At 50.3% G+C, this 24350-nt stretch overlaps 3 protein-coding genes across 5 annotated transcripts; all 3 read right to left on the bottom strand.

Moving 5' to 3' along the window:
• Positions 1 to 513: 513 nt before the first annotated feature.
• On the bottom strand, positions 514 to 4856 carry HMGCL (3-hydroxy-3-methylglutaryl-CoA lyase). Of its 2 annotated transcripts, none has more exons than XM_074563095.1 (9): positions 4635 to 4856; positions 4224 to 4310; positions 3912 to 4019; positions 3406 to 3501; positions 2728 to 2876; positions 2413 to 2476; positions 1898 to 2086; positions 1639 to 1764; positions 514 to 1205 (listed from the first exon to the last, which is right to left on the bottom strand). In XM_074563095.1, the coding sequence occupies exons 1-9, from the start codon at positions 4854 to 4856 to the stop codon at positions 1104 to 1106; spliced, it is 1143 nt and encodes a 380-aa protein (XP_074419196.1). In that variant the 3' UTR covers positions 514 to 1103. The 2 variants fall into 2 exon arrangements, with proteins under 2 accessions (XP_074419196.1, XP_074419197.1); XM_074563096.1 differs by lacking the exon at positions 4635 to 4856 and adding an exon at positions 4387 to 4481.
• Positions 4857 to 5210: 354 nt separating this feature from the next.
• FUCA1 (alpha-L-fucosidase 1) lies at positions 5211 to 11785 on the bottom strand. 2 transcript variants are annotated; one of them, XM_074563213.1, is made up of 8 exons: positions 11331 to 11785; positions 10294 to 10428; positions 9937 to 10074; positions 9185 to 9290; positions 8556 to 8756; positions 8152 to 8342; positions 7229 to 7328; positions 5211 to 6497 (listed from the first exon to the last, which is right to left on the bottom strand). In XM_074563213.1, the coding sequence occupies exons 1-8, from the start codon at positions 11771 to 11773 to the stop codon at positions 6357 to 6359; spliced, it is 1455 nt and encodes a 484-aa protein (XP_074419314.1). In that variant the 5' UTR covers positions 11774 to 11785; the 3' UTR covers positions 5211 to 6356. The 2 variants fall into 2 exon arrangements, with proteins under 2 accessions (XP_074419314.1, XP_074419315.1); XM_074563214.1 differs by lacking the exon at positions 7229 to 7328 and having other exon boundaries at positions 6247 to 6497; positions 11331 to 11784.
• Positions 11786 to 12496: 711 nt separating this feature from the next.
• On the bottom strand, positions 12497 to 14576 carry CNR2 (cannabinoid receptor 2). Its single transcript, XM_074562977.1, has one exon. It carries the CDS (start codon positions 14451 to 14453, stop codon positions 13377 to 13379), a length of 1077 nt encoding a protein of 358 aa, XP_074419078.1. The 5' UTR covers positions 14454 to 14576; the 3' UTR covers positions 12497 to 13376.
• Between the last annotated feature and the right edge of the window lie 9774 nt (positions 14577 to 24350).

Genomic DNA, 24350 nt, shown 5'->3' on the forward strand with positions numbered 1-24350 from the left:
CACAGACCACGCCCCTAGGGACGGGAGTAGCATAGAGAAACGTCGCCCATTGGTGCGCGGAGGGGAGGGGGCGGGGCCACACCAGCCCCGCCCGCGGGGCGGTGAGCGAGAGGCCCCACAGCGCCCCCTGGCGGCGGTCTCAAACCCACACATTCATTCACCGATTCCAGCTTATTTCAGTGTCACGGTTTATTTAATCGTTGCAGTTTATTTAAGTGGTGCGAAGAGACCCGGAGGGACGGTCGCGTACGCAGCTTGTCTCTGGTCTCACTAATAAACTATTAAATAAATTATTTCAAGTAAAAGATTGGGGACGACTGCCCTAGGACCTGTCTACCGTGAGGAGCACGTGTGCGTAGAGAACGAGGGTGTTCCACGCTCTGCTCGCAGGGGATGGGCCACAGCCCACCACGATGCGGCGTTTCCACGTCGAGGGGTGGTGGAAGAGGCACTTGGAACCAAACCAGCAGCAAAAGCTCTTTAACTGGCTTAGATAAACTCAATTTCTAATAGTTTAGAATATTAAATAATGTGTTTATTACTGCTAGTATTTAGAAGTATCTTACAACAGATACAGTCCTTTATTACAAGCCCTAAATGCTAAGACAGAAGGTCCAAGGCTGCCCCTTGCAGGAGGAAGGGGAGGCCTTTCGATTTCAGCCTTAATGTCTGTAGGGAGGAGAGAGAAGGGCAGGAAGGGTCAAGCCCAACCTGGAGAAGTGCTCTAACTGGGAGAGCTGCGCTTTATCCTTTGCTGGTAGTTTATGGAAACACACTTTCAAGGCAGAAGTTACTGGACGGTCTTCTGAGCTGGTGCCGGAGACTGCAGCTCCCTGCGGGAAGGCAAGTGCTACGGTGGCTACTTCTCCCTCAGCCCCTCCACGTCCTCCCTTCTCTAAGGCAAATGGCTAACGGCTTCGAGGTTGGATATAGTATTCTCATTTTTTTTCTTTTCTTCAAAGATTCTGGTGGATTATGCATTTCCTCTCAAGCGCCAAGCCTGGAAGGAGCACTGAAGATCAGAGGCAGCAGAAGAGAGGGGAAACCCAGCCAACGCCAGATCCTTGCTTTCTTCTTGATCCAAGGAGAAACACGATTCGGAATCACAGTCTGCAGGACGCCTGGGACACTTTGGAATTGGTTCGTCTGTTGAGGGCATTGCAAATAAACGTGCCCGTGTCCATCAGCTTCTGCAGATCCACACCCTTCATTGGGGAAAAAAAAGATACAACACACCTTGGTACCGGTTCTGCCACATAAAGCTGCCCAGTAACAACTGGCATCACTGGGAGAGGCTACCAGGGGGTGAGGGAGCCTTTAAAGGGTACTTTAAGGAGGTTTAGGGTATTTTAACTAAAGTACCCTTTAGTTAACGGGTTAACTTTAACCAGTGAGCACAGTGCCTGCTGCTCACTAGTGCGATTCTGAGCGAGGGTCAAACCGCAGAGCGCTGAAAAAGGGAGAGGAAGAAGTTTTCCTGGTGGGTGGGGGTGGGACTGGCATGGCAAAACAGTCCTGGAGCAGCCCTTGCAGCTCCACTCAGGCTCCCCGGGACAAATTTAGAACCCCCTCTGAAGCCCAAGCAGAGCCATTGTGCGAGAGGCTCGGCTGCCACGGGCAAAGGCTGCTCGCGCTTACCGTGTGGATGCCCAGGCCGTTCAGCATGTACACCAAGTCCTCTGTAGCAACGTTTCCTGATGCTCCTTGGGCATAGGGGCAGCCTCCAAGGCCAGCGACGGAAGCATCGACCACGCTCACACCCATCTGCAAACAAAACCGCTATCAGTAAACTCCTCTTAAAGTAAAAACTACGGTCCTACTCCTCAAATCTACCATTCACAAGTAAGCACAGAAGAAACTCGAGGAAAGATGCTATACTGCAAAACAAGAATCTTACCTGAAGCGCTACCAAGATGTTGGCAAGAGCTTGCCCGTAGGTATCATGGCAGTGAACAGCAAGAGCCCCCACCGGCACCTCTTTCATGACTGCTGTCAGCATCTCCTTCATGCTCCCTGGGGTCCCAACGCCAATGGTGTCACCGAGGGAAATCTCGTAGCATCCCATCGAGTACATCTTCTTTGAGACCTGTCCAAAAGGCGAGATTCTCACTGAGAAGGCAGCGTTGTCATTCCCTTCCCCAGAGCTGGAGACTCGCCGTACAGAGGAGCCAGAGTCTGCTTCCCTGCAGCGCAACAACCAGGAGACTTCTCTCCCTGAATTCCCCCATTCATTTTGGCGAGATCCAGCCTTCCCTCCCCGTGGTGGCAGCTAGCTGTGACCTTCCCCAGTCTTCCCTCAGCCTTCGGTTAAATGGCCTGACACATCCTCCAGCCCCCAGTGTCCAATTCATATCCAGAAAAAGGGAGCCAAAAACCTCTCTGAAATTCTGGTTATATTTATGATGAGCTCACCTCTGCGACTTTAGCTGCAGAGATCTTCCCTTCATAGGGACATCCGAGGACACAGGAAACATATCTATGGTTAAAAAAAATAATTCACTTTTAGCTAGAGAACTGAAGTAAGATTATACTGGCCAAATTAGTCAGGACTTGTGCTGCATCTTGCATGCTCTGAACAATGGAAGAATTAATTTCATATTCTAAAAATCAGTCCAGTGGACAAAGCTTACATAATTAACTATTCAACAACTACTACTTCTAAATTCAAGCAGTCAGATCTCTCCACACGACCTGCTCGACGCCAAGTTCGCAGCAGGAACTCCTTACCCCCGGACAGGAATGCTGGCTGCTCTCGCTGCGGTCATCACTTCATCGAATCTCTCCAAACTCTCCTCGATGGAACAGTTGATGTTCTTCTTAGTGAAGAGCTCAGATGCTGCTCCAAAGATCGACACTTCTTTGGCCCCTGCTGCCACCTGCCAATAAAAAGCATAAATTAAAGCGAGCTGATTTCTCTTGCAAGGGAAATGACAGGCACAACCATGACCACAGTTCTCTCATTTTATAAAGAAATACTTTTTCCCCATTTCTTCCCCAAATAACCCAATTCATTCCTCAGTTCATTCTACAGCAAAAACATGATACATCCGAGTTTGTCTTCAAAGGAAGTGTAAAATTACAGATGCAGCAGTAAAGCTATGTCTGCAGGATACAGTCTGGAGAGCTGCGAGACATGAGGATTAGGCTGAAAGCATCACTGTCAATTAAAATAGATTACTTTTTTTTTTTTTTATTAACAGAACATGGATCAAAGTATTTTCTATTATAAACAACAGCTATATATTTCCCTAGCAAAATGGTCCCTTGTAAAGGAACTACAAGATGCGACAGCTGCCTGCCAGGTGGAAAGATACTTTTCCCACCCTTAACCACAGCTGAAATATTCCTTCGCAGGCAGCCCTGCACACGAGGCACCGACAACACCGAGACGCCGCCAGCTCTTACCGCTGCCTGAAATCCTTTCAGATTAGGGGTCAGCACAGGATAACTAATACCAGGCAACTTATTAATTCCTTGCATGACTTCAGTATGGTCAGCCATCTGCAAAGCAAACAAGGAAAGGTTTCTAAGAGTGACAACATCCACTTCGGCAAAATTATAAAATCATTTTTAAAACAGGAACAGAAATATTTAGGAATAAGAGAAATGGGCCTCTAAAGCGCAAACAGCACTGCACCCTGTGAAGGCTCATAGTTCAGTCACCCAGCCGAGCCAGCGCCAACACGTGCGCAACCGTCTGTTTGCATTTGAGCTGCACATTTGGTCTTTCGCAGGGTCCAAAGGGAAGGTCTGGGACACTGCAACCTCTTTTATTTGGCTTTGCTGCTTCTTGCCCAGTTACAAGCCACAGTAACAAGGATTTTGGGGCAAGCACAATCTTTTCATTAGATTACTATCTATTATTTGGCATTTTTATACCACAGAATTGTAAATCCTGTTTGAATACTGACCTGAGGAACCCACTTGGGGGAAACAAAGCTGGTGGCCTCTATAACCTGAAGCCCCGTCTCTGACAGCATATTGATTAAATTGATTTTCACCGGTGTCGGTACAACATTCTAAGAAGGAAAAGGAAAAATTACTTTAAGTTATTATTTTCACAATAAAATTTTCCACTACTGCAAAACACCTCACATTTCAAGGTCAAAAAGCGGCATTTAAAAAAAAAAAAAGACCCTGCCGGTGGGGCACACCGGCACGTTCCGGGTGTTTGGTCAGAGAGAGCCTCCCGTGAGGTGCCGGCAGCCCCGGCCCGTCCGTACCTTCTCGTTCTGGAGCCCGTCCCGCGGCCCCACCTCCACCACCTTCACACGCTTCGGAAAGGCTCCGGCCGCCGCCGCGCCGCTGACCTGGGGACAGAGGGAGAGCGTCAGCCGAGCCCCGCGCCCCCCGGTCCCCGATCATCGTCCCCCCGGCCCCGCTCACCGGCCGCAGCGACACGGCCCAACGCGGGAGCAGCCGCCGCGCCGCCGCCATGTCCGCCCGCCCTCACGTGACCGCGCCCCCACGTGACCCGAGGAGGGGTGTGGTTTGGCGGTCACATGACAGCCGCGCTCTCCACGTGGCGCCGGGACCCCCGCTCCGCGCCGGGGTCGCTGCCGCCGTCCCGTTCCGTCCCCTCCGTCCCTTCCGTCCGCGAAGGCCCCCAGCGGCCAGGCAGCCCCAGCCCGTACCTGTCCCCGCGGGCCGTCCCGCGGCAGCGAGCCCGTGTCGCACTGGGGCATGTTTCCTTCCCGCCACCGGCACTGCGCGGCCGCTCGGCAGCCGCTTACTTTATACCGCGGCGCTTCGGCCGGCCCGTGCCGCTGAATAAACACGGCGTGTTTGTTTTGGACGGGCCCCCTCTCCGCGCCAGAGGTTACCGGCGTGATGGGGTTGGGAGACAAAAGGGCCATCGCTCTGTTGTCCCTTTTCTTTTTTTTTTTGTCCCTTTTCCCCCAGTTCTGTGTTTCTAACGACGTCATCGCCGGAGCCGGGGTGATGCTCCCGTGAGCGGGTCTCTGGCAGCCGGTGCCAGTCCCCTGAAGTCTGCACAGGTTGATCAGCACAGATCATTATTTGTCAATTGAGTAACAGCTCCTACACCACCAGCCCAGCATGCGTCCCAGCCCTGGGGCTTCGCTTGTGCTAAACTCCGAGTGTTCTGGCAATTTTTTCCTTGCACCACCCGGTACAGTAACAAAACAACACTGGCGTGCAACCTTGTGGGGCCTTCACAACAGCTGTGCAGCAGAAACACACGCTAGTATGAGGAGTTTCATCATTTAAGTACATATTGGTCAACCGTTTTTAGAGAAGTTCGACATCAACACAGGAAATCTTATTTCACTGAAACAGCAGGAGTCAGAGTTTCAATTCAGAACGGCAGTTTCTGTGTTAAGTTCGTGTAAGAACAAAAACATCTGCTTATAGCTGTCTCCACCAGAATATAAATAAAAGTTCATTAATGGATTTGTATTAGATTAGGATTTTCTACAGCTGATTTCTTCTAGACCTCTTCCAACAATCAGCTTCCTTTATATTTATTCATGATGGAAATATGTGATTGTAATTATTTCAATCAAGACCAAAGTGATACAACACATTATCAAGTACCTATTTTTACGCAAGTACATTATATGCAGGTATTTGTGATGGCGCTGTGGTTGGTCTTCATTAGAACATGCCCATCACACGCAAGTCTTCATGATTCTACATGTAAGAGTATCACCTTGGTTATCAAAATTAATTTCCACGAGTAATTAAGCCAGGGACATGGCAGGGGCTACTCCTGTCTGGGTGGCACGGTCCCCGTTTCGTGGGTAGCATGGCTCACCAGCGCTGGCTACACGCAGGTGAACATGGATGCGGCTCCCGTGGCTCCACGTCCTGCAAGCTGCTCTAGCAGACCAGATCCTCTCACCGTTACCGTGCGCATCCCCTCTGCGGCTGCGTGATCTGGCAGCTTCACGCATCAGTACCTGGGTGCTGCGTGGCCTGGCCTGACACCCTGGTGCAGGTCCTCTTACCTGCCCTCTGCCCAGTCTCCCACCAACTCCAAGTCTGTCCAGCCTCATCACCTACAACCACAGCAGTGAAGCAGTAACATCTGCCAAGAAACCCAGCTTTACATCAAAAAATCTTCTTTTTCCAAGTGCAGATGGATGTTTGGCTCGCGGGCTGTCCCATGCCAGCAGAATAATGCAAAAGACGTCCCAACTTCCCACTGCTGAGCGGAGAGGTCAGTCCCTTGCTGCCAAACAAGGTCTACCAATACACAGGTCGCTTACAGGCAAAAGGGATTACAAGAGAAATTCTCTTAAGAGAAAAACAATTTATTCAACAATAAATGAAAAATCCTCTCAGACTCAATTTAAAAGAAAGGCAGTAGGGGTTGCTGCTTTCATCCCACAGCATCACTTCACACCCTCAAGCTTGACAGTCCAGCCAGACTGAGGAGGTAGAGGAGAGGGAAGCATGTAGGGCAGAGTTATGAGCAGTCCTTTGCCTGGGGACTCCTGCCACTTCAGAGTCCCTGCAAAACCCAACATTGTCACCTGCAGAGGAGGACAGGGGAAACGATCAGTTGTAGCTCACCCAGGTACTTCCCATTTGAACACCCCAAAACGCGTTTACATTCCCGACAGCATTTCCCTGACATCCAAAGCAGTCCCGCACATTTCCACCCATCATTCACAGTGCACAAAAGGTAACACACAGGATATTTTGGGGCCAAACTGTAGTTTGTTGTTTGTTTTGGGGTTTTCTGGTGTTTGTTTTTTTTTTTTACTGAGAAGGCTTTATTACCTCTGTTTGTTTAGAGCAAAGGGCACTCTAGCATTTGCGTCACTTACAATTACATTTACAATTAGCGGGTCAGTGTACCTGATTTGAATTTGAGATGCAATACCAGTGATCCCTTCTATGTGTGAGGCTGTCCTGGTTTGAGGTAAAACAGAACAGGCTTTTTATTTACTTCACCTTCCTGCGTCAATAGGAACAAAAGACTCCTGGGGAGAAGCGTTTCTGCCTATTCCATGGCAGACTATGAGCCTTCCCGACAAGCCCCATCCAATGTTCTGTGCTGAACAGCGAGCTAAAGCCTGGAGAACAACCTGGGATGCTGCAAGGATCTGGAGGGAGGCCAGAGCACCCCAGAACAAGAAGTACGGGATGACAACTTCCACACTCCCCCCAGTTTCCAAATGAAGTCAGGTTGGACCTTCCCAGCCCACAGGTGCCCGATACGGGCTCCCAGAGTGCGTTACTGTTTTTTCAAGTTCCCTACTTGTGTGGCTGGGGATGGAGTGGGCGAGGACAGCTCCAAAACGTTGTCCCGAGGCCAGATCAGAAAGATGGCATAGACAACTGGTCCCTTAGAAGTGTACCTAAGAGAGGAAGAGTTCAGCAAGGTGAAGAGCCCGATAAGAGTGAGAACCAGACATGAGCTTGACCTTTCCACAAGCACAAGAACACTGGCTTGCCTACTGTCACCACACAGGGGTCACCTACTTTCCCCTCATTCCAAAATCTGTCACTTTGAACCCACCATTTAGCCAGTCAGCACTGGCTGATGAAACCCAAACAAAGTCCATGCGTGCTTCCTAAAAGCAAATGTCATTTGACGATCTGTCCTTGCCTCAGCCTGTGGTCAACAGAGTGGATACGCTGCCTTATCCTGATCATTGCTCTCCATTTCCAGATTGAACACACTTGGGCACACTACAGGAAAAAAAGCCCCTCTGTTTTGTAGCAATTTCTCTCTCTTGACTCACTATGCCCCCCTCAGTCAGTGTAACTCTAAGCGTTGGGTAACAGTGATATAACAGCTTAAAAGCAAATATCACTATATTTACAAACTGTATGTTTGGATGATCTACATTTGTGCAATTCAAACTAGCCAGGACCACTACTTACACAGCCCTGACAGCAGCAGCATGGGCGTTTTTTTAAAGGAAGAGTTGGTTTTTTTCCAAATCAAGCAGGATGTATGAAGTCCTGATTTTCATTCTCTTATTTCTCTTATTTCTAAGATATTCCTTAGATAACACCCTAGGGCAGGAACTCAACACTCCAATTGTAAGATTACCTAAATGCCATCTGCACCTGATGGCAATGCTTCATAGTGTACCAAATTTAAGAAAAAAACACAAAAGAAATGTCAGCTCTGGAATCCCCAGCCCAAATGGTACCGAGCAATGGAGTCCTTACCAGACCATATCTGTGCTGTTCTCCATCTGTACTCTCCATGGCTTTGATTCATAAATTGCCTCCCCATTAGTGTCCAGCCACCTCCCAAGGGCCAGAAGTCTTTCTTGGAAGATGGGAACAATCACCCCTTCTTTTGTAGGTCCCACATTGAGAAGGTAGTTGCCTCCAAAACTCACAGTCTGCACTAGCTCCTGTGACAGATAAACCCAGGTAACAAATCGCGTTATCTTCACTTCTGATAACAAAGAAACCTGAGGAGGGCTTCGTCCTCATCAACTGCTCCTTTAACTCCAGCCCAATTGTATGAAACACATGACAACTCTTTCTGCAAGTCAGAGGATTAAGGAAACCTCTAATTCTCAGTAACTCCTCCACACCTCTTATTTTGATTTGAGATTTCTTACCTCAATGATACTTGCTTCATCCATTAACTCAGAAATGTTCATGTTGCTCCGATAGCCCCAGGAAAGCTTGTCGATGGAGGAGCACATCTCCCACTTGTGAGTTGGCAGGGTCCCTGGCTTGTATTTGTCAGCACAATTGTAGTAGCCTCCATGATGGCAAGAGCAGTTATTACACCAACGATCATTAACAACAACAGTGTCCTGAAAGAAGAAACTCAGCTCAGTAGGGAGAATGTCTTGTCTTGGACTTTTCAGCTTGCATTCATCCCTCCTAAGTTAGCAAAGGCATCAAAGTTAGGAAGTAACTCCCTGTGTAAACAAAGGAAAGAGAGAGAGGATCCTCCAGAGAAGGCTGAATCCCTTCCTGGGAGAACCTCTATCTATTCACTCAGGTAGAAGTTGAGGCAACAAGGTTCCTGGCCTCTGAGCCTCCCACGTGTGTGCTGTAAGGCCATGAGAGTCTTCTCGTAGGAGCACACTGTAGGTGTCTTATTTTTTGTGAAATAATAAAGCACATTTATCACCTGTCAAGCAGGTTTCTGATTCGATTGCATTTATATCTCACTGCTGACAGACCTTCCATACCCATAAAATGCTAGCAGCCATGAGGGGTAGCTGAAAGAAAATACCTTGACAGGACTATCGTTATAAAGCCAGGCAAGGAAAGAGGTAGAATTCCAGTATGAGTCCGGAGCTTCCCAGTCTCCATCCGACCAAATCAAATCTGGTTTATATCTAACAGAGAGATGAATGTTATTTCAAAATGGCTTATTTTCTCCTACCACAAAGGAAATGTGTTTCTTGCGTCTGGAGTCTAGCTTCACTTCCTCTTCCTATTCCCTGACATTACCAGCAGGTTTATGCTATTGCTTTCTGCTTCAGACAAAGCTGTAAGTGAGGTTCTTGCAGCAGCAAAGAATGATGTGTTGATCACGTCTCAAGAGAGGATGCAGTTCTTCCAAAAACCAGAAGATTGCACCTCAAAGGCAATTACAAGGCACATACTTGACCTGGTACAACGACCATTCTGAGCAACACGTGTCCAAGCCTCGTATTTTTGTCAACAAGGGGAAGTAAGGCAAGGATGTAAATTCACCGTGAAATTGCTTTTCTACTCTACTACATACTAAACAGCTTGCTCCACTTTCAAAGCCACTCTGCATGTAAAATTTGTCTCTACCTTATTCTACAAGTCAGACTGTCCACAGGACAAATGTGAACCCCTTTTCTAATATCCACAAATCATTACCAATAAATAAACAGATTTGCCTTGGCAAAAATTAACATTTGTCACCTCTCTTGTCTGCATCCACTCTGCATCTTTCTCTACAGTATTGAAATCAGGAAATGTTCTTGATTCCTAACTGGTTGCAGCTCTTACTTCAAGACAAGATCATGAAGTTCTGGCATGGTCTTCTTTAAAACGAAGTTCTGGGTCTTGAAGCCACTTTCTTTGTCAGCTAGATAGAGTGGATTAAACCACTCTAACAGAGAGTGATACAGTCCATAGTGTATGTTGCTGAAGGACAGAAAACACAGAGGAAAGAGTTAGGCTGGCAGTAGGGACTAAGAACCAGTGGCAGGTTAGAATACTAGCATTACTATTTCACAGAAGACATCATGACTTTGCAAGAGCTACTGTTTTCATATTAATCTGTTTTCTGCTATTTATCAAGAACAGTCAGGAGAATTCAATGCACATAGAAGAAAGGAACAGCACAGTTTGGCAGGGCCGTACCTCTCCCTGAGGGCTTGTCCCAGCTCTCCTACGAGATCTCGGTGGGGCCCTGTATCCAGGGAATTCCAGTTCCAGGACACAGGCGACCCCCAGTTGGTGAAGCCTTCATGGTGCTTCGTGGTCAGTACCACGTACCTGAGGGGAGAAAAAGTGCTCGATCAGGATGACAAAGGAACCACCTAAGATATTCCCCAGCCTCACTGCCAAACCCAGTCACCAAGAAAGCAAGGGACTGAATAATCATGCTGTGAGGAGCCCTCTTTCATTACCCTTTGAGAAGCAACTACAAGAATAATAGAGGTTTTAAACGGATTTTAATGCTGGAAAAGAATGAACAATGAAGACTTGGGAAGTAGCAAGACCCGTTGTCTCCTCAGCACCCTGGGCATGACCCCTCAGGGATCTCCAGCATTGCTCAGGGCCCCCCAGTCCCTCAGGGTTCCCCAGACTTAGCCCTTCCATCCCCTCAGGGACCCCCACATCCTCCTGGGGACTTAAGGCACAGACCCCCCATCCCCTCCAGGCCTTCCCATCCCCTCAGGGACCCCCGCATCCTCCTGGGGACTTAAGGCACAGACCCCCCATCCCCTCCAGGCCTTCCCATCCCCTCAGGGATCCCCAGACATGGCTCCCCCATCTGCTCAGTGACCAGGGACCCCCGTCCCCTCACAGATCGCCAGAAATGGCTCCTACATCCTCTCAGGGACCCCCAGATAGGACCCCCAGACATGGCTCCCCATCTGCTCAGTGACCAGGAACTCCCCCATCCCCTCATAGATCCCCAAAAATGGCTCCCCCATCTGCTCAGGGACACATGAGCATGGCACTCATCCCCTCAGGGACCCGCCATCCCCTCAGGGACCCCCAGACATGGCTTCCCCATGCGCTCAGTGACCAGGGATCCCCATCCCCTCACGGATCCCCAGAAATGGCTCCCCCAACCCCTCAGGGACCCATGGGCATGGCACTCATCCCCTCAGGGACCCCCCCATCTCCCCAGGGACCCCCAACCGCCCCGGCCGGTGCCCGGCACTGACCTGGCCCCAGCCCGCTGGAAGAGCTGTGCCCACTCGCGGGGATGGAAGTCGTGGGCGGTGAAGCGGGGCGCAAAGTCCGCGTATGTGGTGTGGGGCGGGTAGCGGCGCTGCACGAAGCGCTGGTAGTCGGAGCGGTGCTCGCCCTGCCAGTGCCACCAGAACCACTCGGAGCCCCAGGCCGGGACGGAGAACACCCCCCAGTGCACGAACACCCCCACCTTGGCCTGGTCGAACCAGGCCGGCAGCGGCCTCGCGTCCAGGCTGTCCCAGTCCGGGCGGTAGCGCGGCCCGGCCAACACCTGCCCCAGCGCCGCCGCCAGCCACAGCAGCCCCACGGCCGCCATCCTGCCGCCTGACGTCAGCGCGGCCGCCGCCATGGCTACCGAGGCAACGGCGCCGCGGCCGCCGCCATGGCTACCGAGGCAACGGCGAGGCGCCGCCATCGCTGCCCAGGGGCTCCCGGTTCGAGGCTGCGCTCCGCCTGGCAGCGGGGATGGCCGCCCCCTTCCTCCCTTCTTCCCTCACTCCCAGCCCAGCTCTGCCCCGCTGTAACCGCCTGAGTGCCCTTTTCTGCGGTTTGAGCCTCTGAGGGGCGAGCAGAGAGCCCATGGGGTTGGCCCCATGGCGGCTGGGCCTCCATGAGACCCGTCTCCCCCTGGCCTGCCTGGGCCTCCATGAGACCCGTCTCCCCCTGGCCTGCCTGGGCAGCCGGAGCAGGCCCAGCGCCTGGTTCCAAAAGCCGCACGTGAGGGCTAAGTGCATCCCCTGGGGAAATAGGGCAGAGTCCAGGGGCCTCACGGCCATTCCCCAGGCCAGGCTCATCCCTGTTGGAGGCATTTCGGGAGCCCCGCTGCTCTTGGGGACACCGGCAAAGGGCCCTGTCCCCCTTTGCTCTCCTTGCAGGTTTTGCAGCTGAAGATGTCTGCTTTTCTGTAATTTGCAAAAAAACCTACCGAGTTCCTCACGCTCAGAGTATCTGCCCCAGCTTGGGCTTAAACCTGTCGCCTGAAGGAGTTTGTGCCCCAGAGGCTAATGGAAGAAAAGGCTGGAAAATTACTTTAATGTTTAATCACATAACATCCAAAAAATGCCTGCGTGGCACAGGTTAGCTTTCCTTAAATTTGCTGAAAGAAACACACTGCCCTGCAGGGTCCGGTCCACCTCGAAATCCTCAACTATGGCAGAGTCCATAAACCACAGTGAGAGCATTTCAGTTTTCCATAAAGAATTAGATGCTAACATCAACACGACCCTAAATACTGTGAGACAGGATTAGGCAGGACCATCTGCAAGCGAGTCCAGAGAAATCATCTGCACCTTTCCCAGCAAGGGCTGAGGTCCCTCCTGCTGCTGGTCCTGCTCCCGAATGATGTAGCGAGGCATGAACCATCACCAGGACCTCATCACGACTCGGTGTTGTTCTCTGCGACCTTTGCCAGGACCTGAAGTGCTTTCGTCACCATGCTGCTAATACATAACACCCGGGGACAGCATTCGAGCATTCGATGTACCTCTGCTACGTAGCGATGTGCTATTAGCAGTTTGCTGACGGTGCTCGTACAACTCTGGCCGTGCTCAGTTAAGGGGTTTAGAGAGAGTTATGTGATGCCAGGGGATTTCTAGAGAAACTGAAGGTCTGCAGAGCGTTTTACTTGAGGTTAGCTATATTTTAAGGAATTGTAAGGAAGACACCGCTGAATATAAGAAAAAACGGGTTAGGAGGTTACCGGTGGACAGGCAGGAGGACAGGCAGGAGGATTTGTCATAAAATGGTAGGATCTGCTGTTCTGGGGCATGGCAATATCTGCTGCCTCATAGCTGGCACACTGACGTGGCACCAGTATCTCTGCAGCTTGGGGACCGGCTGCCTGTGTAAGTCTGTGCACTTTTTGTCCCAGCACCTAAGAATAACATCAGTGGGAGCTGGCTCCATGACAGGCATCTGATCCCTCATGTCCCAGGACCTCCATAAGAAGATAAAGGAAAAAGAAAAGTGATCCAGACTGTTTCTGCCAGTCCGAGCATGGACTTTCCATGACTGTCTCCCTACATTACACGCATGTCCTCGCAGGCGGTCTCTATCACGGAGGACTTGTGGGTGCTCTCTACTTCTGGGCTTTCCTCAGAGGCCTTCAGCTGCCTCCTGAAGCGAGAAAAGACCATCGTCAGGGAGGAATATAGTTCTTTGCTGCGCAGGGCATAAATAATGGGGTTCACCATGGAATTGAGCAGGCAGAGGGTGCTGCAGAAGGCAAAAACCTTGCGCAGGTGATTGCTCAGCCTAGCAAAGATGCTGTAGATCATGAGAACGAGGATCGGAGACCAGCACAGCACGAGGACAGTCAAGACCATGACGAGGGTCTTGGCCAACATGACATCCATCCTCATCCTGGTGTTTTGCTTTCCCACCTGTGCTTGGTACTTCTCCATGTAGGCCACGTGCTGGTGAGCCCTCCATAGCACGTGCGTGTAGGCATAGATGATACACCCCAGCAGGACCATGATGAAGCAGATCCAGCTCGACAGATATTTGTCATCCACAAACGGGAATAGCTCTGAGCAGGTTGAATTGAGTGTGCAGCAGTTCCAGCCCAGGAGGGGCAGGGAAGCAATGGTCGCACATGTCACCCAGAGCACCACCAGGGCTATCCAAGCTCTTTTCCTTGTCATGAGGAGCTTGTATTCAGAGGGACGGCTGATGGAGATGTAACGGTCCAGGGCTGTCAGCAGCAAGCTGCTCAGGGAGGCGGAGAAGGACGTGTTCACCCCTCCCAGCTGCAGCAGGAACGTTTCTTTAGAGAAATCAATTTCATTAAAGACGTGGAAGTTAACAAAACTGCAGACGAAGATGATGCTGGCCAGAATGTCAGCCAAGGCCAGGCTGCTGATAAAGATGTAGGAAGGCTTTCTCCTGGTCCCAGGGGAAGAGAAGATCAAGTACAGAACCAAAGAGTTCTCAAAAATGCACAGTGTCCCAAAGAGGCCACACAATGTGGCAATGCTTATTTTCTGCGCTTGCGTGCTGAGGACCATGAAGCACTGCATGGTGTTCACACTGCATTTGGAGGCATTTTCATGTGCCTTACAAATATCCATTGTAATTAACTGGAACCAGGAGCTCATAGAGACAGTTTTTGTTTCCTTCTACACTTCTTCAGATGCTCTGAAACAGACCAAGGGGAAGGGAACTTACAGGAGCACAATGAGCAATAAATTCAACCCACTCAGACACATCCTTCTCTTTAGGTGGAGGCAAGCAAAAGGAAAATAGCCCAGGGACACCTACTTTCAGGTCCACGGCCCAAACGCTGGAGCCAATTCCACCCTTTCCCAGCAGCGATCCAGGCTTTGTCCCACCGGCAATTTGGCTGAGACCCATCTATCGCAGTGCGTGGGTACCACGTCCGTACCACGTCCGTAGTCTGTACCACGTCTGTCTCTTGGGCTGTTTCCTCACCACAAGAGGGAAGCAGCAACGCTGAGAATTGTACAATGGAGAAGGATGAGGGATATTGTGTTGCCAAGGACTCGGTGCGACTCATCTGGGAAGACAAAGTGTACTTTGAAGCATTTACTCTTCACCAAAGCTGTTTGAACACAAAAAATTGCAAGATTGATTTTATATTTAAGCTTGCCCATTGCAGTTTTATAAAGCTTAGTCTCATTAAAATTGTGTTTCTCCCCCCATAATCCCTGTGTCATGAGTCAGCCTGTCCCATGGTCAGAGTGATTAAAAGTTATAGTTTCACATCTATATTAGAATGCAGGTTGGACTTAACAATGGGGACATGCAGGAGTTAAACCACCTACAAACCTAAGAACCCCTGTATATGCCCACGATTAGATTAATTTTATCAGTATTTTTAGCTTCAGCAGAGATGTGATGGAGGGAAAGGCCTTATTTTCCCCTAGGCAGATGTTGAACTGCTCGGTGCACCCTGTGGCAGCAAAGTTGTGTTTTTCTCTACACTTCTGCAGCTTAATGCATTTAAATTTTCATTACACAGATGAGCTTGTCCTTCAAATGTTGTTTTTCTCCCATTCTTGCTCTTGATTATACTCGTGCTTTAAACCAAATGCACTTTCATTGAGGGCTCAGCTGCCTTGCGTTTCCTCATGTAACAGGGGGAACAAGGTCATCCTGGACCGGGTTATAGAGAGCAGATGAAGAGGTGGGTGTTGAGTACACTAAAGCTGCCTTATTACCAAAGAGATGCTGTGTCCCAAGTGCCACGTACCAGCAGGTCATACCACCTGTGGGACAGGAACCCGTTCTCAAAAGCATACGCCTGGCTTTGAGTATCCAAGATCCCACATCCAGGCAATGGGACCACGGGTTCCCGCTGCTGGAGGAAAGCACTGAGCTGACAGCGTTCCCTTTCCCCCAGAACAAACACGCCACCGTCTCTCCCTGCCGTCAGCTCTCTTTCGAAAGAGGAAATGTCCAAAACGTGCAAGCCACAGCAGACGGGATGTGTGATGACTACGGCTACCCGGGGAGCGGAGCGAGCACCCAGGCAGTGCAGGGGCTGCGCTGCTGGGCTCCGGGCACCTGTAGCCGACCATCTGTGGTTTCTCTGTCTGTTTTTTGAAATTCATCAAAGGCAACGGCTGTCTTTAGAGGTGACAATAGCCAGCAGGGACCAACACCCTAGAAACCTCTGTCCACAACATCTTAGCAGTGACACGTATTTTATACCTGTCTTCATTACGTCCTTCCCCACTGATTTCCCCGTTCCCTGGCACCCATCACTGTTTCTATGTTTAGCAGTAGTTGCAAAATAGCCCTGAGCACTTGAGATGCTGCCCAAGAGGTCACGGAGAAGAGCCCAAGCCCCACGCTTTGCTCCTGCCTGCCTGTCAGGGCTCGAACATGGGCAGTTGCAGGGCATTCGGTGCGTATTGCAGCCAGAGCAGTTCAACCCTGCTTTGCATTTCTTGGCATATCAGACTGGCGGAGTTCCTGGACTTTGGGCTGAGATGTGGCTCGGCATTGCAGCAAACCTCTCTCCTCTTACATCAGGCTCTGGCATGGGGCAATCACACAGGACCGGAGATGTTGCACTCTAATCTCAGCACTCTTGTTTCCTGCAGCTCTCCACAAAAACACTACAAGGGCAGCAGTAACTACTAACTGCTGTTATTAAACCTGACAACATCTCCCTCTCCAGAGAGAGATGGATTTAGCGGATAGATCGACTTTGACACATCCCAGGGCTCACCAGGGGCCACCAGGGCAGCAGCTGCCTCCTCGAGTACCCAAAACTCCCCAGCCAAAACCCTAGCATCCAAACCAAGACATCTCTTAATTAAGCAGACTCCAGCACCACCTTGACATGTATTAATTGCAGCCAGCATTCCCAGGACCATCTTAAATTCTCAGTATCCGCAGTCGTGCAATGTCCAACAAACATACTTAGGAGCTTGGAAACTGTGCTGAATGCTAGGCAAGAGACTGAGGCCAGTAAAATGCCATCGCTCATGTTACGTTGCTTGGGGAGAGAATTTGGTTATAACGGCAAACTAACTCCTGCACTGACTGTTCTGGTACAGCTCTCTCCATTAAGCTGACATAATTCAGATAAGCCCTTAGGTTCAGAATACTGTGCTGGGCTCGTAGCAATCAGCCAGCCCAGACCTTCTCTTCCCACATGTGTTCTGTCTCAGGCTGAAGGACAAGGATGAATCTCTTTACAGTTTTGACTGAACTCCACCAAATCCTCCTTCCAGCTCCTGTGTCTGTGAGGGAAAGCACAAGGCTTTGCTCCAGCGCAAGATCTCTTCTGCAGAGAAAACACGGTGCCAAGAGCCTCTCTCCTTGCACTGCCTGTCCCTTTGGGTTTTTTTAGCCATAAGGCTGCTTTTTCCTACCCAGGGGACATTTTTCTCTTGTCAGATGGGCTCCTGGATTCAACCATTTGTTTGTTCATGCCCACTGCCTCCTGCACGCTTCAGCTCCTGGGAAACAAGCCAGCCTGTATCTGGATCCCAGGGGAGAGCTGATCCGCAGCATCCTCCATGGGGCAAGTCCCACTTCCAGGGTGGAAACCCCCTTCTGAGGGGCAGCATCTCCACCTCCCTGGGAATTACAGCCCCAGGCACGGCTGTGCATCCCCGCCACAACCAGCCCAACAAGCCCAGTGTCCCAGCCTGCTGGGCTGATGTTTCAGATCAGCAAGAAAGAGTGAAGGGGCTTCTCGCCCTCCTTTGGAGCCAGGAGGCTGCGGCACAGAGGGACTGGGTCCCTGGGAGCTGCAGGAGCCAAGCAGGGTTTTCCTGGGCCTCTGCACAGGATTAATTCTGCTCTAGCACAGCAAAGTGTCTCCTGCCGGCAGGATCTCCCAGGGTGGGAAATATTCTGCAAAATAAAGCAATGGAAACCCCGTCTCTTGCAATGGAGAAACCCCCAGACAGTGCCAATAGTAATAGCAGAGCCCCGGGAGGCAGCAAATGGAGGAAACGCACTGAACGAACAAGAAGCCCGGCAAAACAAAACGTAAATAAGGCATTTGGGAATGCAATATATTTCTGATACAGCCTCACTGACTGCAAAGTCTGCCCAGAAGCAGCAGAGAAACCTTTCCCCCGCTAGATCTGCTTGTGAGCCCACTCACTCCAGCCTAATAACTCCACCGGCTTCAGCTGAAATTAAATCTACAAGTGAAAAAGTCCTTTTCCATTTCAGCGCATTGCTGCGATTGATTTCAGCTGTCAGATGCACACTGCCTTGCACACAGCAGCACCGTTTCTGATATCTCTTGGGATGGTTTCTTCATTTACAGAGACATCTCAGAATCCTTGTTGATTAATAAGTTAACATATCGGTTGCTTAGATAATGTAAAATTACATTTTCCTGATGCAATCAGCCAGTGCAATGTGCCTGCAGCACTCTGAAATCACTGGTCTTGAATATTTTGTCGCCAGAATTTCTGAGAGATTTGATGTTTACAATAAAATAAAATGTCTTAAGTGATCACCTAGTATGAACAAGTGAAGTGATTTATCCAAAAACTGGAAATTTCACTTGCTGAAAAAGCAAAATATCTTTTGCTCTACAAATATTACAGTTTGTACACGATTTCTTGTTTTAGTTGCAGGAGAAGTTTTGCCATTATTTTGGAAATAGCCGTTCATCCCGGTTTGTTCCTCCGACTACATTAAATAATGCTGAGCAGAGTTACCTCCCTGGTGAACTGTCTGGCACAAACGCCACACCGAAGATTATACGCTTATTTCTATTTAGCGTCCAGTTCTGTCCATGGGTGACTGCTCGGGGGGGGTGGGTGCAGAGCAGCACTGCGAATGCCCGTCTGGGTACAAAGCGTGACAAAACAGAGCTGCTCTCACTCCACCAAAACCACAGCACGCGAAGTCATAATAAACAGTAAGTCCAGCAGAACGCTCAGCCTGAGAGCTCAGTATCGTACTCATGCTTGCGAGACATTTGGAAATACCTCTGACATATCCAGTGTTAATATTTCCTAAAATCAGCTGTAAAGAGTTAATCCCCACTCCGCTATTTAGACACTTACCTTCCGTGTTCTCGTTAAGAAAGGATTCATCCTAAAAAACAATTTTCCCACCCTTTGTTACACATGGCATTGCAGTTTATCCTGAATAACCCCAGGAATTTCCCCGTGACAAGCCCTGCGTGGCAGAGTCTCTCCAGTCTGTGTGTGTGTGTCAGCACCGTGGGCTCAAAGGGACGATGTGCATTTTACTGCGAGAAAAAGGATCCTTGGCTGCAGGATCTCCCCCCGTGTTAGCGAACGCAAACCACTCACCTCCTCTCGCCCGCGCCGCGGGCTGGGGGTGCCTGGGGGCTTCCCATCCCTCCAGCTCTCAGGGCAGTTTGTGCAGCCGCAGACGGCGCCTGCTTCCTTCTCCTTTCACATCACTTCTGGTCTCATCTGGGTTTCTCATACCATTCTGTTTTATTCCCCTGGGCTGGAAATCCATCGGTGCAAATCCTTCCTCTGGTTTCTTGCTCTCTTTTGCATTCTTTTGGTGAACGTGTGTCAGGTTTTCTTTCCTTACCCACTTCCCCTCTGGGTCTTGTGTTCTGCTTCTGGCTGCTAGTGTCACATCTCACAACCACCCCAACCCTCCGGCTCGCTGAAATAATTTGCTCCGTCCCTCCGATTCCTCCGTGTACCTGCAGTGTTTGAGGCAAGAGACACTCAGGGGCTTTTCCTGATTTCTCTGGGGAAGTGGAAGAGGAGGGGAAGGAAAAGAGCTAGGAGGCAGACATGGAAAAATCTGGATATACCTAGCTGCGTGTAGGTATAAGGGCAAGCTCAGAAATCTGCCATCTGAGTGCTTGTCTGGCACCATTAATAGCAAGAACCCCACCTGTCTGGGCCCCAGAAAGTGGGCAAGCCACTTCTCTGTGCACAAACGCGCTCTGCTAATGCCAGAAGAATAAGGTGATTTTCTCTTTGCAAGTGGAAGAGACAGGAAATGGCTTAAGGTCTGAAGTTAACACAATCATAGCCCTGTGGTCATGCTGGACCCGGGGCCGCAGACGCTGAGGGCTCTGCTCTACCCGCTTTCAGCCACCCTCTTCCCCTCAGCTGGGCAGCAGCGTCTGGAGCTGGTCATTTGCAGGTTGTGCTGCTGCTGCTGGAAAGCGGGGACACCTGGCAGGGGACACCAGAGCACTGCGGTGGGAGAATATCTCCTGTTACTCAAGGCTGCCAGTGGGTAGAGGCAAGTTTGCCCAAAATCCCAAAGGAAGTGGCCATATTATGGTTGGGTAGAGACCGTACAACATGTAGTGGGGAGCACACGCTGCGCTGGCTGCAAAGGAAAGGCTGTGCTTCTGGTTCCCAGACGCACCCTGCCCCGCAGCAGGTCCCGCTCTGACATCTTACAGAGCAGCCACAACCATCAACCTGTCTTCTCCCGAGCGAGAACTCAGCCTTCCCTCCTGCTCGTATCCCAGTTCTCCCCATTCAGTGGATTCATGGTGGTTTTGAACAGCAATTACTTCTCCTGCTTTCTAAACCTTTGCTTCACACATTTCCCCTCTGCCATTATTCCTGGCTCAGGAGTTTCCCAGCAGCTGCTGGAGCTCAGCAATGCTCGGCTGCCCTCTCCAGGGGAGCCCACGACATTCACGGGGACATCAGCCTCCGGACGCTTGAGAAATAGGCAGAATTGGGAACCCAGCGCTTCCTCTTGGCCCCTGGCCGGGGAGAGGGGGTTTCCCTGCTCGCTGGGGCGCTTGAGAATGGCTGGGACCTGGGTCCTGTCTGACCCTTTTGATGCTGCTCAGGGCTGACTGTTTCTGAACGTCCCTCTCTGGATCTCATGCACGGAAACCACAATAAAGACGAAAGGCCTCAAGGACTATTGTATGAGCAAAGGGGAAGAGGCAGGTTATTGGCTTCATCTCAAAAAACAACGGCTTCCATTTCGGCTCCTGACAAATTTTCCTTTGCAAGAACAAATATGAGACTGCAAAGGGCTCGTGAAAACCAGAAAGATACTTTATGCTAGTCCTGAGTTAGAAAAGCAGCACTCAGCCCCAAACTATTCCCTCCTCTGTCGCAGCTTCACGACCAGCAGGATCCTGTGAAACGTAGACCCAGGTTTCCTCCATCTGCAGTGAGAGCTGCTGTTCTGTCAGAGGAGCATGTGCTATAAAGAGAGAAACACCATTACTGCAGCACAGCTAAAGCCTTGCAATTTGGTTTCTGGACACACTTTTGCAGCAAAATTGACCTGTTAGAGTAAGAGCAAGTTCTTAAAAGCTGACTTGTGTAATGTAAGGGCTTTTTGTTCCCCTCTAGCTTAGTTTCTTTCCCTTGGCATCAGCTGCAGCTAACACAGCTGTGAAGAGCCCTGCTCTGGGAAACCCCTGGTACCCAGGGTCAGCCCCTGGGAGCAACGATCAGCTTTACATTCCCATAAAGGTCATGTTCTGCTTTTGTCTTTTTGCCTGCTGGTACTGAGCAGAAATACAGTAAACTTGTGAATACCAGGAACTAAAGGAGCACCAGCACTCTAAGAGACTACCTTGGCTGGGTGGGCTTTAAATGCCCCCTCCCCACCCAGTTGGGTGGGGCTTGAATTCTGTGCACCTGATTTTATGGTATTTAAGCCAGAAACATCGTCAGGCACAACTGGGCAGTTATGTAGATGGTGCTGTAGGGTTTTGCTGGGCATTTTGGGATGGTCTTGGCAACGGTTTGTGTTTCTTGCCTTGCTGCATCCCTCTGAGTGAAGGAGGCTGAGCAGAACTGCCAAGCTGGGGAGATGACCTAGGGAGGGGTGCTTTCCCTGCAGCCCTGGTGCAGGTACTCACTCTGGGCTGGTGGGTGCCCCAGTTTGCTGGGTGCAGGATGGGCTGGGGCTGGGTGAGCTGCTAACTCTGGTCCTGTGGTGCGCTGGAGGGGGGGCTCAAAGAAAAGCTGTGTGGGCAGCGGGGAAAGGGGCTTATGAGCTTGGCCATAGAGTTACAGAATGGTTTGGGTTAGAAGGGACCTTAGAGATCATCCAGTGGCACCCCCTGCCCTGGGCAGGGACACCTCCCACCAGCCCAGGTTGCTCCAAGCCCCGGCCAACCTGGCCTTGAACCCCTCCAGGGATGGGGCAGCCACAGCTTCTCTGGGCAACCTGGGCCAGGGGCTCACCACCCTCAGAGTGAAAAACTTCCTCCTAATCTAAATCTCCCCTCTTTCAGTTTGAAGCCACGAGCCCGTCTTGCTCAGTAGTAGCGTCTCTGTCTCCAGAGCTGTAGGGAACAACCCCTGGGGCTGCTGTTAGGACATAGCTCATGTGATGGGGCACTTTGTCACCAGCACTTGCAGAAGGCATGGCTGTGCTTTGCTGAGAGGATAGTGACTTGGTTGTATTTCTCTGACTTTGGTGTGTGCTGGGGCTGAATTTGGAAACCGAGTGGCCCAGACAGCACTGAGGGTGGAGGCACCACTCATGCTGATAAGGTGTGAATCAGGGTGAGACAGCGTGACTTTATACTGTGCTCTTTGAGGAAATGCTCGGAGAAAAAAACACCCTTATTTTCTTTTGCACAGCATAGCTCAGGTGAGCGAAACACGGCTCGTCTGAGGAGTTTGCCCTCAGTCCCCGTGAGGCTGTGCCCCGGGTGGGCTGTCCTGGAGAACCACCTCTGCTCGCTCTGGTGTCGTGAGGTGTGTTGAGGGTGGAAATGCTTTTCCTGCTGATAGCACATGAACCAGGTGTATTGCTCTGAATGGGCTGAAGGCTCCCGCAGGCTTTGGTGACTCAGTGCTGGTGTGGGTTTGCACAGGGAGCTGTTGAGGCAGAAAACCTACAGGGTGTGATGGGGGAGTCACGCCTGGATGGGCGTTTATTTACAAAGTTCAGACATCGGCTGTAATGAAACACAAGCCCTTTAAACCCCTCTGGGCCGTGAGGCTCAGGGCTTGGATAACTAATCTTTGGTGAGCCCTGTGTGTCCATGGTGTTAGCGATCTCGGTGCTGCGTTTGTTGTTCTGGGTACGTGTGTGCGTACACAGAGGTGCACGCTGCGGTCAGGCAAAGGAGATTTGTTCTCAGAGACGTTCTTGAGCGTGTAACTGGTTTCAGCCGTGCAGAGGAGGAAACTCTTATTCTGGAGACGATGCAACTCCGGGTACTGGTGGACACTGACTAAATTAATATCTACAGTTTATATAGAAATTATCTTTAGTTATCCTGCCTCTGCTTTATTTAACAACAAACTGATAAGGAGCTTTAAGCAATTAAAGTACGTTGTTTTATTGAATTGCTGGGGTGCTCACCTTGTGCCTCTTCTCTATTTACTCTGCAGAGATTCAAATATCCACTTAGTTCCTGTAGATCACTGCTGTGGATTTCCCGAGCTTTATTTGACTGAGAAACAGGGATCCTCTGCCAAACAGAATAAAGGATATTCTAAATGTTACTGTATACTCGTTACTTCCATGCAGGTTTTTAAGAAAACACAAACTCAACATATTTCCCACACAAGGAAAACTGTTACCCTGGGTAATGTTTGGCTCTGTTGGAAACATCTGACTAGTTTCAGGTGTGTCATGGGACTCTTAGTAACCCCAAGGTGTTTGCTTTTTATGGCTCTAAATAATCAAGTACCACCGGAAGCTCGTCACCTGTGGAATAAAACTGGGGCAATGGTTCACTATTGACTTAACAAATGATTCATCTGTGCTGCTGCTTTACTTCCTGCAGCATCCACCAGTGGGTGTTTCCACTGAAACGCTCGGGCATGAATATGTGCATGGTTGGATCCATCTCGATCGCAGCTGGAAGCATTTCAGTTTGGGGCTAATGAAGCTCAGAGGACTTTGTCTTCACTGGAACTTCTATGCAAATTGCTAGTTGTTGCAGTGCCAGCACAGATGGAGCTGCTTCCCTGGGCTGGTATTAACACTTGCTTTGAGAGGGAATGGAGATGCTGAACAGAAAATAATAGTGGCTAGGGAAAACCTTGAGTTGCTGTCACTGTGGCAGCACAAGTCTGGTGAGGGGCCGAGAGGAGGATTTGAGTAATGTAGATCCTGGCTCCCGGGAACGTGGGGAAACTCTGTAGTTATTGCAGTCAGCCTTAGATTACCTGGAGGAAGCAGAATAATGCTAGACCAAGCAGACGCTTGCACAATAGAAAAAACACGTACAATAAGAGTGTGTAGCAAAGGTGTAGTGGAGCTGAGGTCACTGAGTGTGTGTCGCCACGTGGCAATGTGCAGCAATGTCAGGTTTGGAGCTTCAAGCAGTGCGTTGAAGGGCACTGTCTCTTGGACCTTGTCTTCAGCAGGTGGAGGGCTGCACGGCATGGGTGGTGGGGACAAGCTGCTCCTCGAGGCAGCTCACATCGCTCCACAGCCCAGACCGTCTGCCCGTGAGCAACTGAGGTGCATATAGTGCTACAGGCTTTGGATTGGGAAGTCTTGTGTTGAAGAAAAAAAAAAAAGCAGAGAGGGTTTAAAAATCATTATTTGAGGGAGTGGAGTAACTTCCCTTGAGGGGGTCTCAGGCCTTAGTAATAAGGGAT

Source organism: Larus michahellis, chromosome 19, assembly GCF_964199755.1.
Source record: "Larus michahellis chromosome 19, bLarMic1.1, whole genome shotgun sequence".
NCBI lineage: Eukaryota > Metazoa > Chordata > Aves > Charadriiformes > Laridae > Larus > Larus michahellis.